The 15,803-nt window shown below is 37.3% G+C and overlaps 1 protein-coding gene across 1 annotated transcript in view; it reads right to left on the bottom strand.

The window, feature by feature from the left end:
- MPP7 (membrane protein, palmitoylated 7 (MAGUK p55 subfamily member 7)) overlaps window positions 1-15,803 on the bottom strand; it is a gene marked incomplete at its 5' end in the record, with an annotated part of 36,474 nt that overhangs the window by 19,524 nt on the left and 1,147 nt on the right. Inside the window, 3 exons of the mRNA XM_009072506.1 lie at window positions 13,136-13,200; window positions 13,724-13,920; window positions 14,578-14,652. Coding sequence (XP_009070754.1) covers window positions 13,136-13,200; window positions 13,724-13,920; window positions 14,578-14,652 — 337 coding nt within the window. The remainder of the gene's footprint in view (window positions 1-13,135; window positions 13,201-13,723; window positions 13,921-14,577; window positions 14,653-15,803) is intronic.

Here is a 15,803-nt window from a genome sequence, read left to right as displayed (position 1 = left end):
CCCCTTCTGATGCGCTCCCCCATCCTGTTGGTGGGGGAGTGAGAGAGAGGCTGAGTGGTTCTTGGCTGCTGCTGGGGTTAAACCACGACACTACTTCAGTCTACCTTACTATCATAACAGGTTACAACATACAGACAGTTTCTCAGGTGTCAATATAAGACCCTGAACTTGTTGTTGTGATCCAAGCCCTTCAGTGACAATGCTTCGGGTTTTGTTTTCAATGCAGTATGTTTAACCAAGGCTTTATGCTCTAATAATGAAAAGACTTGCCTAGAAATTGTTAGTTTCTAAGTAACCAAGGAGCACTGTAAGTGCCTATCATGTTTCAAGAGCACACTCCTTCAGAAAAGTTGAAATGCTCAGGATTCGAAAAACATTAGGCTGCGAAACACAGGTGGACATTCCGAGTAACTTGTTTTCAAGAATCATATTTGTTTTGCCACTCTCCCAAAAGGCAACAGGCAGGGAAAAATGTATCTTTGAAGGCCTTCAGCACTCTTGGAATTGAAGGAATATGTACTCAGATCAGTGGAAAAGAGACCTTCCTAAGCAGAAATGTGGACTGCAGCAGTTAGATATGGCATTGGCTCCCATGTACCTAACAGAGGGTTTACGAAGTGTCTTGCCCTAGAACTCCTTTACCTCATAGACTATCCAAATTTTAAACCTTGCACAGCACATAAGTAAGAGTTCTCTGTCCTCTCTGCAGCAAGATTTTTTTCATATTATGACACTTTAAGCAGTGCCATTTGTCCAGCCCAGAAACTTATTCCACAGCATCTTGCTCCTAAAGAAAATATAATTGAAAAATGATTGAGGAGAAAAGTAACCCTAAATGTGTCTGAATAGGATTGGGTTCCTAATGGTTTGTGAAACAAGGAGACACTGGAGTGCATGAGGCAGTTTGAATTACAAACCATTGTGTCCTGTTACCACATGCAAAAAATGGTGACACGAACTTTTATAAGTCTATAATGAATGATTCTTAGTGAAGAACTCCAAGGAACTGGAATTCTGGACCGATGGCAGCACACCACTACAAGGAAGCTCTCAAGGAAGAGCCATTGCCTGCACTGTACAGTACTTCTCCAATAATTTTTGTTAAGTTTGGACTAAGTAAACTACACCCCATCTTAATATTTTGTTCTTTGCATCTGGGACAACAGTAGCTTCTTCCTCAAGACATCTCCTTCCCAGATGACCAGGCTTTTTTGCTAAGGGTAGCCCAAAACTTTTCAATGGAAAAGGCTACAGCACCAGGAAGGGTGGATTCTGCTTTGCCACGTTTTTTCTTAAATAAAGCAGCAGCCCACTAAGATTTGATTACAGAACCATGATAGGCTCAGCCTAAGACTTCATACAATCCGTATTTGCACACAAAAAGAAAAGATGGAAGGATGTCTTTCCTGTTTCAAATAGATGATTTGATAAGGAAAATTCAGTTCATCTGGAATCACATCCAGAGTATCATTTTCCAAACATACTCAATATCTCAATACAATTACAATTCAACATTTATATGATTAATTAACAAAGATAAGAAGTTTATTTTCAGCATGATCAGATGACCACAGTTCCACAAACACATGATGAAATTTTACCACACTAAGGTTTTGTAAAAGGGTCAAAGTTCTTTCAAGGATATCGTTTGTGTGTACCTGATGTAGTTTATAGACCACATTTAAAACCACTAAAGTGCAATATGAAAACCATCTCTAATTTACAGTACTGGTCTAGGATGTTTCAGTGAGCCCAGTGGCTTGGATGCATTAAAGCACTTTGACAAGTTTCTTCCCATTCCTCTCGTAGTAGGAGGATGAAAGTCTTGGGAAAAGGGCTGGTTGCCACAAAATTCACTCCAGCCAGCCTTCAGCTGGCAGGAATTCTGGACAGTTTCAACTAAAATATTTTTACATAGCTTTTAAAATGGCACAAATTAAAAAGTTGAAACATATCGTGGAACATTCACCTTTTTTGAATGTTACTTTTGTTTGAAATTTGGAATCTTGAAGCTGAAGCCAAAGGACTCCTTCCCCTCCTCTTCTCTGCTTCTCACAATGATACACTGAGTTCAGGATAGCTTTAGAGCTAAATTTAAGCTATTGAGTTATTATGACTTATTATATTTTGTAATGTGGAAAAAGAACCGGTGCCTGCAAATTTCCTCTGTTCTCTCACCGAATCCTCCCAAAATTATTAGATAGACATATACAAAGAAAAAAAACATGTCAGCAAAACTTGAATAAAACCTTGAAGTGTGAGAGTTACTCAAACTTTTCATGATACAGTAACCTTTTTGCTTCATTTAACACATTGCTTGCTTGATACGCTCCAAAAGTAAATATTTCCCCAAATTTATATATATTTTTTTTTATTTTGGCTTTAAAATCAAACCAGTATTTTATTAGCTTGTGTTTAACCAGATAAAGGCATACACTACATAAACCCTTTATGTCAAATCCAATGAGCCATGTTTAAAACCTTAATAGTCATGCTTTTGTCATGCAGAGTTAGGACATTTGTATGCAGATTACCCCCAAAAGCAAAGTGGACACAGTAGTTCCAGGGAAAAGAGGCTGAAAGAAAGGAAGAAAATCATCTTTTGTAACCAGTTGCTCACCTAGATAGGATCCACTGTTGTGACCAGCACATTCAGCATCTTCTGGACGAAGGGTAAAAGCATACAGAATAAGAGCCAAGAAATAAAGCAGAATAGTTAGAAGCCCAGCAAAAAATACAGAAGAAATTACTTAAAAAATGACAACTGTACAAAGCATAGCATTAAAAAGCCTTCAATAAGCCATTTTCTTAAAAACATAAAACAATATTTATTGTTTTATATTTTAGCTGGAGATTCTGGGATTTTGCAGCATGCACACTGATCTTTTCACCTTTTCAAGCAAAAGTTGTGATGACAACAAACATTCTAGAAAGAATTCTAACACTGTATTTATTCACATTTTATCAGTTAATAGAAAATGTGCCACTTGAAAGAAAGCAAAATGTATTTGATGTAAATCAAGCTTTTTTTTGGAAATTATACATTATCAGACTTCAGCTTTAAGTTTTGGCTCACTGGATTAGACAGAAAGGTTTTTGATCAAAAACACATCCTCTCATTTGATATAAAATAGCTATAATGTATATTTTTACATGCCAGAGGCCCTTTGATCAAAACTATGAGCTACAATTTCTAGTGCCTTTATAAACAAAAGCCTCTCAAGTGAAAAAAAAAATAAAATACAAGAGATCAGCTGCTATTACTTTAACATATGCTGCAAACATAACAGTAACTGGCTACACTCAGAGGGAAAACAGAAACGATGATACCACAGAGATGAACTTTCTACCATCTCAGTGAAATAGTTTGTCAGTATTAATTAGAAATGCAAGACCTCTCATGGCCATGTAATTAAGCTGGAACAATCTCTTTCCATCCCAGCCCACCCAAGTGTTGCTAATATTATTATATCATACTACTTTTTGATACATATCTCACAGAAGTTCAAGAGAGAGAGAAAGCAGTTTAAAACAATAGTTCAAATTACTGACCATTACATGAAGCAACCAGGAATATTCTGGTATTTTTATCCACTTTAAAAGATGTTTCAATGTATTTGGTGGCAGTATGAAAGCATTATATGCACAACATCTCTTAGAAACATTGGGCTATACTCAATATAATTCTAAACACATGTTCTCTAAATAAAATTATTGGGCTATGCAGGGAAACTTTTGTACATGTACCTTCAATTTCCTCTGAGAAGCACAAAGGAAAAATAGGAAAGGAAATCATTAAATGGAGTGAAAACATAACTTAAGAAAGAAGAGTTAAATCGAAGAAGAAAAATGCACCTACCACACTCAACCGCTTCCTCATCTTAGAACAGCCAAAAAAACAAAGTATTATTGTTTAATACTTCATATATAGGAAAAAATTCAGCTATGCAAGCCACTCTCAAATCCTCTTGATAGCACTATTATATTGAGGCATATACCGACATACCAGTACTGAGTTTAACTTACATATTTAACTACACTCAGTTAGAAAAGAACCCAAAAAGGCATTAAAATACTATGTGCACTTTATATTTCCTACATGAGATTCTTCAATTGCTCATTTGGTAGCAATGACCTTACCCATTTTTTATGGAAGATCTCTATGGTATTAAATGCAAAGTTTGTTACTTCCAATTAATCAGTCTCAACCTAGAATTTCTAAGAATCACTACCATGAACATGATCTCAGTATTTTTCTGCACATACAGTAACAGCTGGTACTGCCCTTGGAGATGGATTCTGGTGAGATATTTTTGGTTTTGGCTTTCTTTTTTCTTTTTTTTTTTTTTTTAAGGCTTATGATTGTAGCTGAAAAAATGCTGAAAGAATTTGAATGCTCTTTAATTTTTTCTCTGATATGATCCTAATATAATAGATCTACTTAAGACTTTCTGCTTACCTACAGTAAGACAATAAATTTCTGCTGCCTTGATAGTAGAAAACATGCATTTTTACAGTCATCTTTGTGCTTTTACAGAAAAATCAAGATAAATAGAATAAATTTTTGGTGACAAAGATACACTAGGTCTAAATTTATGGAGGGATTTTACAACTGCTTCTCATTCACATTTTCTTTGGAATCTGGATAAATCTGCCTAAAATATAAATATCTCAAAGACTTTCCATGAAGCTTGTCTTTCCTTGGAATGCCAAGAAATTAGTCAAGAGCTATTTTACAATTGTTCATGCATAACTGATACACAAAACAAAGGCTAGGTCAAAACTCTCCTGCATCTATGACTACATGGAAGAGCTCTTCTCATTTCATGCAATGAAATAGATACAAGAGTCTCTTCTGCCACAGGAAGAATATTATTTTGTAGAATCATTTCTTGGTACCTTTTTTTTCATGAGGACTTATATTTAAAAATATTAATTTGGAAGAATTCTGTGAATCATATTTAAAGTTTATTTCTACACTCAAGGTGACCACATAGTTTAAGTAGGTTGGAAAGTCCCCTAAGGTGATCACTGCTTGGTTGACCACATCTGGTTCCTTAAAAGAGTGCTGACAATTTTGTGAGTTGAGAGTGAAAGCATTGGATCCATTTTCCTCTCTTGACCTTAAAAGCTCCCAGTTCTTGACAAATGCCCTAAAGCTGGATCTAGGATGGTAAGCTGGCTTCCAGGTACTATTCCTTTCTCCTTTGCTGTGCTGAGAGATTTTTTATATATCCTAATATGTATAACAAGTTTTTCTGTATTTTCATTTCCATGGCTTTCAATAGACTGCAGTGTATCTCCTGAAAACAAGTCACTAATGCTCATAACTAGTTCACATAAATAGATTCAAAAAGTCTCCTGAATTCAACAAAGTTATTTGACTTAATTAGTGACTGTGCATTTTAAAATACTGGTTGGTATTTTAACTCTGGAAACAGACAAATCCTCATTTCTGAACATGAAAAACTGGACTAGAAGAAAAAGAGATGGGTATGTACAGGTATACACATGTACAGAGGTCTGTACAGGTATACACTCACTCAACCATGACCACTGCAGAGCTCAGAGGAGTCCTGCAAGTGTGGGAGATGGTGCAGTTACAGCAGCAGAGCTGAGAACAGCTGAAGGGAACCCAGATTTCTGGGCTACCTCTGCTAGGAGAGGGAACACTCTTATCCATAAATGAAAGACATGAGGATTCCCAAGTGAGCCAGCTGATCCCAGAGAGCACCAGTCAAAACAAGCTGAGGTTTAATGTTGAGATAAAGTGAAGGAGTTCTGAACTTTTTCTCCTTTTTTTCTAAAAAAAAAAAAAATCTTCCTTCTTAATACTGCTCTTGGCATTGTTGGGCTACTCTTACTGTTGACAATAACAGTCTATAATGAAACAGAGTTAGAAATCAGTGGGTTTGCACAGCTTAGAATCATAAGGGTTGGAAGAGACCTCTAAGATCATCAAGTCCAACCATTAACCTGCCACTCTGCTGTTACCCTGAAACACTAAACCATATCCTCCAGCACCAGATCTAGATAAGCCAGCTACTTAATTCTGCTGTAAATACTCATCAACATGTAGCTCCCAGTTTGAACTTTACAAGGAATTTACCAGGACTATTGCTTGTCCCTAGTAAAACCAAAGGTTATTTACCAGGATTGTGATTCACCACTAACAAACACAGCTCTGTGCACCTGAAGCAGTTGTACACATGCAGCAAGTATGTGCCTGAAGTTCCAAAGTTTAGAGACATGAAAAATTGAGGCAGATCTGAGGCCAATTCAGTTTCACTAAATTGAAGTGGGGTGAGAAAGGAAATAGAGGTCTTCATCTGGAAGGGACATGTAAAAGGCTAAAAGAGGTCAAAGACTAAGGAGGAGGAAATCTGATGGGAAGTTGGAAAACAAAAGCTGTAACAAAATGAAAAGGCAATATGGAACAAATAAAACACTGAGAAAAGAAGAAATACAATCAGTTAAATTGTGGTAAGAAGGGAGAGGAAGTTCCAAAGAAAATAGTCACAGAACAGGTTTATGAAACAACAGCAAAGCTGTAACAAGACATAAATGGGAAAAAAGAAATAGGAAACACAAGTGCAATGGAAGCTTAGGAAGTAGGTGTTTTTATTCATTTTGGTAAGATTTCAGTGTAGCCAATATGCTAAACTGTAACAATGAAAAACAGTATCACATACACTGTATTTCTGTATGTATTTTAACTGAAATATATCAAGACTTAGTTTCAGGGGCCTCACCTAAATTATACTACTTAGGAAGCTCAAAACCAGGGCCACTTCCAAGAACATTCTCAACTCTTTGGAACAGTCCAGCACCAGATTAAGATTTTGAGCTTTTGCTGACTTTTTTTTCAACAAAAGAATTTTACTTAAATGTTTCTCAGTCTAAAATTAGATACAGCAGCTAGAAATGTTCTAGTTTCTTATCACAAGCAAGTTACATTAACCCTTAAATTCTATTTCACTTTAGTAAGCAAGAAATTGCAGCCTACAATGATCTGCATTACAATGAATACATTAAACACTCCTGGGTTTTTTTAGTGATGAACAGCCCCACAGAGCAATCAACATTTATACTGTTTTGCAGGTTTTTATCCTATGGAGTTTTGTAGATTGAAAGACACATATATATATGCTCATCCTATAGGAAATTTAAGTTTTGTAGATTGAAAGACACATATATGCTCATGCTATAGGAAATTTCAGATTATCTAATGTAATCCTCTCATAACACCATCAGGTAAGAGTATCTCTATGAAGATAATTCAGAAAATGAAGAAGGATAGTCTTGTACTGAAGGACAGAGCAAGATTTTATGAGATCCACTTCCACTTCTGTCTCACGTGACCTTGACTCAAATGTCATCCAGCTTCAGGTTTCCTTAATTTTTCTGTGGCAGCAGGAAGTTAATATTTGTAAGGACAGGAGACTTCTGAACAAATATGTTAATGTGCTAATTTAATGCTACAGGTCAGGTTTATTTTTTGTTTTTCCTTGTAACTACCTGCAAGTGGGCAATCAAGTGTCAAATATGAACACAGAAAGACACCGAAGAAAAAAGGCAGAGTTAGGATTGTGCAGCAATTATAACAAGCAAAAGAGTCCTACTATATATTCATCTTAAATGTTTGGTCTTCAAATATGAATGGTACAAAGCATTTATTCTTTTAGCTGTTTAAATTCTTTTGTTGGCAGAACACGATCCTCAATTCACAAGACACTCAGCTATGGATAAACTGGGTTACATCTTGTTTGAATGAACACCATTTGGCTGCAGTTAAGTCTTTCCTCTTGCTCATACAATGCCAATCACATATGGTAAATCAAAATTGAAAGTAAAATGGGTTTTAAGCCCTAGAAAAAGTATATGATGATGGCTTTGCCACAGTATGTATTTACATTTAGCATTAAATATACAGAGCAAATCTATTTTCATGGAAAAGACATCTCTGAACAGTCTGTCATATATGCTACATACATATACATATTTATATTAAACTATACACACAGGGTATGGATATACACATACACATATGTATGCACTGCACAAGTTAACAGAAGTTACAGGCTACACTAGTATAAAGTTACCAGTAATTTTCATACCAGAGACAACACATCCATAAGAATAAACACAGTAACCACTGTGAAAGCAAAATTATGTTGAAGGAATATAATGTCTTGGCTGATTATTATAGTTTATATCAACTGCAGAACAGTAAGTTATTTGGTTGTTATTTTAAGAAAATTTTTTTCTCAACAAAACAGGTGATTATTTTTGTCTAGAAATTAAAGTAAGCTACACATGCAAGAATGACCAAGTCTGATGGCAATGACTATTACAGTCAGAGCATGAGTAGTCTTTGTATTTGAGTTAACAGACTGGGAGCTATTAAACAAGTGAATTCTTCCCTGTACTGAGTGTCATGTCACTTCAACTTAGCCAGCATGCAGCCACAGGAGAACTGCCCCAGCCAGCTCTGGCTACAAAGCTGTGTCCAAGCTAAGGAGACCTCCTCAAGCCAGGGATGCTGTTAAGTGTTCCTGCAGAGCTGGCACTCAGTAGTGGCTCACAAGCTCAGACACATGAAAGCTGATTGCATGCAGCCAGACACATCTCCTATACCTCCCTCTGCATCCCACAGAGCTCCCTCACACCCTGTCAGGTCTACCTGCACACTCACCACCCCAGCAGCACAGGGTTAGTCCTACTCACACAATCTCAATGATCTCTCTGCCATTATTTTCATTCCATTTTTCTATTTTCTTTTCTACGCTGCTCGTTCCTATCATTTTTCCCCAGCAGAATTTTCCCAGAGTATTAAAGCACAACACTGCTTTTTGCTGAAAAGTCATTGCTATTCTGTACTGAAAAAAATGCTGAAAATGCTTCAGTTGTCTGTTGTCTCTCCATCATTTCTCGACTAACCCCGAGCCTGGGAATCAACATATCTATCTTATCAGCAGGTCAGAACACCTAACTGCCATTTATCTCATGCTTTTAAAACTAATCAAATGTTACTGTTGAACTTATTAAGGTTTTCTACCAATAACAGCAAAACAAATCAAGTGAGAGTTCCTATTAGTAGTATTTTCATTCACCATTTCAAAAACTTTCACAAAACAAATATATTAGTGTTTTCTTTAAACAGAATCAATAAACAACTGAACTATAGTGCAAATAATGACTACAGCAATGCTCTTGCATAATACTGTTAATTGCATTAATCTAATGATTTCAAAGCCCATCCTCTTGGGGTTTTGCTGAATGGGGTTTATGGGTAGCTTTTGTCATTCTGTTCTTCTACTGCCCTTGTTGCAATACCTTCTCCTTCTCTTCATCCTTGATAGAAAAATTTCACTTCCTCTCCTTTCCCTTTATTTTTTTATTCCTACTTTTTCTGCATCTTCCTCTTAATGTAAAACCATCTCTTGTGAGGCTCCAACTCTATGATCAGTTTCCTTCAACCTTACTCCCAGACACCATCACACTGTGCACCTTCTCCATTTGCAAAAGAAAAAGTGTGACTTCACTTACCTTTCAGTTTGGAGTGTACACTGTTCTGCCCCTCCTACAGTGTACACATGACATGTTAAATGCTTTTCACTTTAATGGGGACAATGTGAGAATGATTCTGCTTTATCTTTCAAGAAAAGGGCTCAGTCCTGGGACAGATGAGTCTATTTACACATAGACACAATTAAACAGTTGTCTTGGCTGTTCAAGTGAAAATAAGAATTGGCATTTCCATTATAAACTGATCCTTTTAATAACTTAGAACTAGGTGGAGGTTCTGTTTTTTTCAGTGCAAATAATTGCTGAAAAGGTTCTGTGGAAAGCATTCTCTACTCTTTCCTCAAGATGTGTATGATGTGAGCAGCACCAAAAAAGCCCACTTTCATCTTGCTGCCAAATTTATAATACACAAGTATGTGTACAGATAAGCAACTTTACACAACACACATTGCTATGCTGAAAGAGAGCAAAAAATTCAAAATAGGAACCAGAAAGAAGGCTTCCCAAAAGTAACCCAATCTAGCTCCTTGCAGGTTCTGAAACATACTTAATTATCAAAGCAAATCCTGATGGATGTTAATGTTCTTTTAAATAGAATTGCTGACTATGTTTCAGAGAGCTCTTTTTCTCCACAAATCCAACTGTCCTTTCCAGAACTGGCTTGAGAAGAGAGGAAAAAAGAAGCTGTAGGATACTTCTCATATGTTATATTATTTTAGTTAATTTTTAGATTGATTTTCAAGTAGAAGGACACTACCACCCTGGAAGCCCACCTAAGAAGCCAGAGCTGACTCACATTTTTGGGATATCCAAGAAAATATAATATTTCTCTTTGATTTTCCCTATTAAAAACAAAGGCATGGACCCAGGTTTCTTTCTTGTTACATAACATGGGATCTCTGGAATGAATTGACTGAACAGAGCAGGCCAATGTCCACTCAAGAAAACTTCCTTGTGCAACTCCCAGTCCTGTCAGGAAAGGAACTTCTGTTAGCAGCTCTGTTGAAGTCAAAAGTTTTTCGACTTTTCAAGAAGCCCTAAGAATATCAGCTAGAAAACTGCCCTTTCCCTATGAACTGCTAAGGAAATTCAGGTCACACGATTGGATGGGATCAATTGTGGTTGCAAGCAGCTTCTCAATATACAGCTAGTTCAGGATGATCTACAGAACATGTTTCCCCACACAATTATCCTTTTAAACGCTGGAGAACGCTGTATCAAGCTGATGGCCTGTAGTACAGGATTAAAAAAGAATCTCATGAAATCAAGCATGGCCAATTTCCCACCTTCATACACAGGACAAGAATCAGTGGGCCATACAGCACAATACAGGAAAGGGCTTAAAAAGAATCAGACCCAATAATGCTTTCCAACTTTCGGTTCTCTAGGTCACCTTCCTTACACATTTCCAATACTGGCAGAATGCAGTTTGTTCAGCTGAGCAATGCATGATTTTCCAGCATCTCTCCCAGTTTTGGCAAGATGGTTGCTGTGCACAAATACAGAAACAGCCTCCACATTGCACAGCTTCACTGCTGCACTTGGTAACATGAAAAAGCTGACTGACTTCAGAAAGATCACAAAGGCACAGAGTTTCCCAGCTTACGTGGAATCTTCCTGAAAATCCAAGCAAGTGGAAGGTTTTCCTGAGAGCAACTCAAGCAACATCCTAGTCACAACATTTTTCCTATAGCTGAATTCTGATCTTTAAAATGCCTTCTCTATGAAGGACCTGAATTCCCTCCCAACACTAAAAACATGCTTAGTCTTTGAATGAGGGGTTGAACTTCTACTCAGAACAGCACTTCCCCTCTTCCCATGGAAATCTGGCAGATGGAGCAACAGATTGTCTTAAGAAATGGGGAAGAGAGAGAATAACAAACCTACATTATTCTGCAGTCTTCAAGAGGCACCACCGACTTCTAGATGGTATTAACTGGAACTTGCTTTGTTCAAAGAAATTCCAAAAGGGAATAATAATAAGGCATACTGCTGGACCCTTGTGCTCTGTCATGTTTCAAAGGAAAGGGGAGGAAGAGAGGAACTCTTCTCCCCTGTTAATCTAGTTAAGGCAAAGTCAGTGGAAACAGCAGAGACAACAGTAGACCTTGTACTGTGGGTCTTCTTTGGGTTGTAATTTTGGCAATTCTCAATCGAGTTCAGGCTGCCTGTTTGGAAGGGTGAGATGCATCTTGTAAAACCTTTCACTTGAAGGTCACTAAAAAGATGCAGTCCATTACAAAAGGATTCATGCAGTGTTGCTGCAGCAGCTGATTTACCTCTTCAAAAGCACCAGTGCCACCTTAATTGAAGGCTCTTGTTGAGGGCATTATCCAGATTCAAGAACAGTGGACAGAGAGAAATAGCTATACCCTGGGATCAGACACTTTTCCAAAACTGGGGCAGAGCAACTTGACCTAGAACCTAGAAAAACAACAGATTTACTACAAGCTGGAGGAGCTCCTCTTTGTTTCTAAGAGCTATGTAAATTAGAAAACCCATAGTGCAATAATAAAGTTACCATAATTACAAAGCTAATCAAGGTGTTTGGAGTTAGCAATAGCATTAGGACACACAATCGAACAGTGAAATGGAATGAAAGATAGAAAATGCAGATTATTAGAAAAATAACAGTAAATGTCAAGCTTCAGAACAAAACAGCCACAGCAAGAAGTGAGGCAAATTGCAATAGAAACCTTGGTGAGGAGCTTTAAAGTTAACAGCATTTAATTTTGCACTTCGTGTACCAGAATCTACTGTGTCCCACAGTATCCATACTTTTTGTTTCAATGTTAGAGAAGGAAAGGTGGTTGGAAATTTTAGACCACTTTCTGAATACTTCTAGCTGAACTCACAAACATGTTTGTATTTAAGATTCAGATCCCACTGAAGCGTGATAGTTTCTTACATTGTACTCACTTTGTTATGAGTCTGTAGAACTGAAAGAAATAACAGGTCAAGTAAAATATGCAATAATACCTAAAACAGATGCTGATGTAAATTCCAGTGAAGAGAAAATATTTGTTTCGATGTATGTGCTTCCTTAGAGCTTATTTTTCTTATACTGTGCGACTACTGTATTTGAAAACAGAGACTTAAGAATGAGTTTGTGTAAAAAACAGTAAGAAGTGACTCTGTGAAACTCTGTCAATGAACTGAATGTCCTGATTTTTAAACAAATTGTCCTGCTTCATAGGACACAAAAAATGACCAACTATATGGGGGAGAGAAGGGGAGACTACCAGACCTTTTATCTCACTCTCAATATGAATTTCACTGTGTTGATTCAGACTAAATTACATAAACTGTTGAGCCAATTCTGTACTGTATCAACAGGAAAAGAACAATCTTCAATCTTTGAAATATTATATATCAAAATATTAATTTGGCTCAGTGCTTCAAAACAGGGGGTGGGGAAAAATGTTGTTAGCTGCTTTTAAAGCTTTTGGTTTCGGCATTTGTATTTATTTTCCTACTGATACAATGTGATCAAGAAGCTATCGTGCCCAGGAGAAATGCATCCTATAGTCACAGGGCTGAAACAAACTTCTATTTTATAAGGTTAGAGATCTGGATTATTATGTCTATTCCAGGTTAACAGACTTACATGATTTTCTGTTGGAAATTTTCAGTGGCTGAATCTGCACTTCTGGTCTTCTTAGTGCAAATCTCCTATAAAATGGGAGGTGGTGGGGGAAAGACACAAACTCCTCAGTTTTCACTGCAAGTTTGGGATTAATAAACACTTAACATCATGAGACTATTGTAAAATATGCACAAGGTTTTATAAGAAATTAACTTAAAGCAATGCAATCTCTTCACAATCTAAAAAAAAAATTAAATCTTCAGCTTCAAAATGTTCTAACTTTCCAAAACCTGCTGCAGTTCTTATTCCTGCATAGTACATCAGTGTGAATACAGATACTGATGTGCTGTTTTCCATATGTTTTTTCTTTCAATCTGGATCAGTGTTATCCTATCAGTTTTTGTCATTATTAATTCAAGCCAGAGAAATAAGGAAATCCAAACTATTTCAGCAACTTGTTTCCAAGTTCAGTTGTCTTGCTGCAAATGCACATTTATCATACCCATGTAATCTCTGAGCATTGCACATGCCTACTATGATAATTTAACAACTCAGCAAATGAGTCTCTTACTACAAAAATTGATAATATTATGCTTCTCAGTAGCTCACCTCTCCTGGAAATGCTTTGATGGGATCAAGCCTGCTCTGGGATTGGCATCACCTTCGTGTTTGGCCTGCCACCAGGTTGCATCATCCTGGCTCATGATCTGAAGGATATCTCCTTTTCTGAAAGCAAGTCCAGCTTCTTTACATGGAATTGCTTTATCCTCGTTGGGATCATAGTCAAATAGGGCTCTGATAAACATCTGAAACGAACCGTGTTTTATCTTTACAATCAAAATATTAAATGCAATCCATAGGTATCTCCCCTTTCTGCCTCTCCTGTTCAAAACCATTGAACATTTATCCTTGTAAAACATCTTTATGAATGTCTAACATCAGAAGTTCATATGTGAATGTTCAATTCATTGCTTCTGCAACCACAATCTCAAGGGAGTAAAGGCTCTGATTCAAGGCAAGCAGGACTGTGCAGGTGCATAGTGTGCCCAGATGGGAACAGAACAGAAGATTCTTTTGAACCAAGATGCTACTGAGCATCTTCAACCTAGATGGATGGATGGAAGCATGTATGTATCCATCTATCTAGATGGATGGATGGAAGTATGATGGAAGCAAAGGAGTACTTGGAAGCAAACCAGGTACTCACAGGAGACAGAAGATTACCTGGATCAACCTCACAGCTGTAGAGTTAGGGCTTAAGAACCATGTGATACCCACTCATAAATTCAGCATGTGTGTTGAAGTGCACAGTGTGCTACACGTTGTCACATTTGTCACACATTTTGTCACACAAAAATCGAGTCCAGAGGCACAAATCACATTCTTGGTTCTGTCATCCAAGCAAACAGTACATATCCTCAGCATAACAGTACTGAACTAGCTTCTGAAATTGCCTTGCTTACCTTGCCTTCCTTCATGGGCATTTCTTCCTTCACACTGGGTATAATTTTAAATGTAATTGCTCCTTGAGACTGAGCCTGGTGAACATTTGAAAAGAAAATGCACTGAGAATTAAGCTGTACGTGTCAAAGAAATCTTACAAGGTAATCAAATTAATTCTAAAATACTCAAATATAATGAATCTATCCTCTCCCAAGCATGATCCATGGAGTTTGACAGCTTCACTAAACCTAACTTTGCATTATGAAGATTAAAATACCCACTTGAAATGCTCAGTTTTATTTGCTTCACTGGTGGGCAGAGATGAACTGTTAACAACTGGGACCCACATGGTTCAGAGGTCCCAATTCTGCACTGAAGGCAGGAGAAAATACTGCAGCTAAAATGTATGCATATTAGAAGCAACTGCTGGGCTCCTGGCACAGTTTGGACATCCCTGGAAAAATCGAACTAACATTTCATTTTTCAAAAAAAAAAAAAAAGATAGAAAAATTCAAACAGGCTTGTGCCATATTTATCATACAGAGCTATTGGGGGGGATTTATTCTCTTGGCACTTCAAGAAAGTAGAAAAGAAAAACATATTTGAATAGACTACGTGTACTAAATGGAAAAAAAGCCCTCCACTATAAATCTTTAAACAAGTTAGCCATCATCAACCACCTCAGATTATTTTTTTACCCTGTTCCCTATATCCCACTTAAAGTGTGTCTGGCTGCGTTTGACTTATTAACCACAATATATTCCCACTGCCTCAGTGACATTTTGCTATTGAAGGAAGTGCTAATCAGTTGGAGCCTCTGCTACTATTGCATGCAGCCGACAAGTTTCATAAAACTAGCAGAGTGCAACAGACAGCCAACAATTTCAGCAAAATGGAAACAGGCCTGTCCACTACGGAGCGAGACAGCCTCGTGCTGCAGTCTGTGCTCCAGGAGCAAACTGTTTGACAGGCAGCAGCCAACTTCTTCCTCCACCCACCACAGGACTGGAATCAATAACTCTGTTCCTTTCGAAACAACCTCTAACTAGCTTTCGATGTTTATACTGTACCTCAAGGAGGCAAATGGGGAAATGGTTCACACCTTGCCTAGTGCTATTGCATTTCTGGAGATTTTGAAATATTAATTTTTGCAGGAAAATATGATTCTGTAGGGAGTACAAAACTAGAAAGCAAGTATGAATATCAACAGGCTAAGGCTTGCAATGAATCATTTCAGTTACTGAAG

Source organism: Acanthisitta chloris, unplaced genomic scaffold (assembly GCF_000695815.1).
Source record: "Acanthisitta chloris isolate BGI_N310 unplaced genomic scaffold, ASM69581v1 scaffold2434, whole genome shotgun sequence".
NCBI lineage: Eukaryota > Metazoa > Chordata > Aves > Passeriformes > Acanthisittidae > Acanthisitta > Acanthisitta chloris.
Note: the sequence above shows the minus strand (reverse complement) of the source record. Positions and strands in the feature narration are given on the sequence as shown.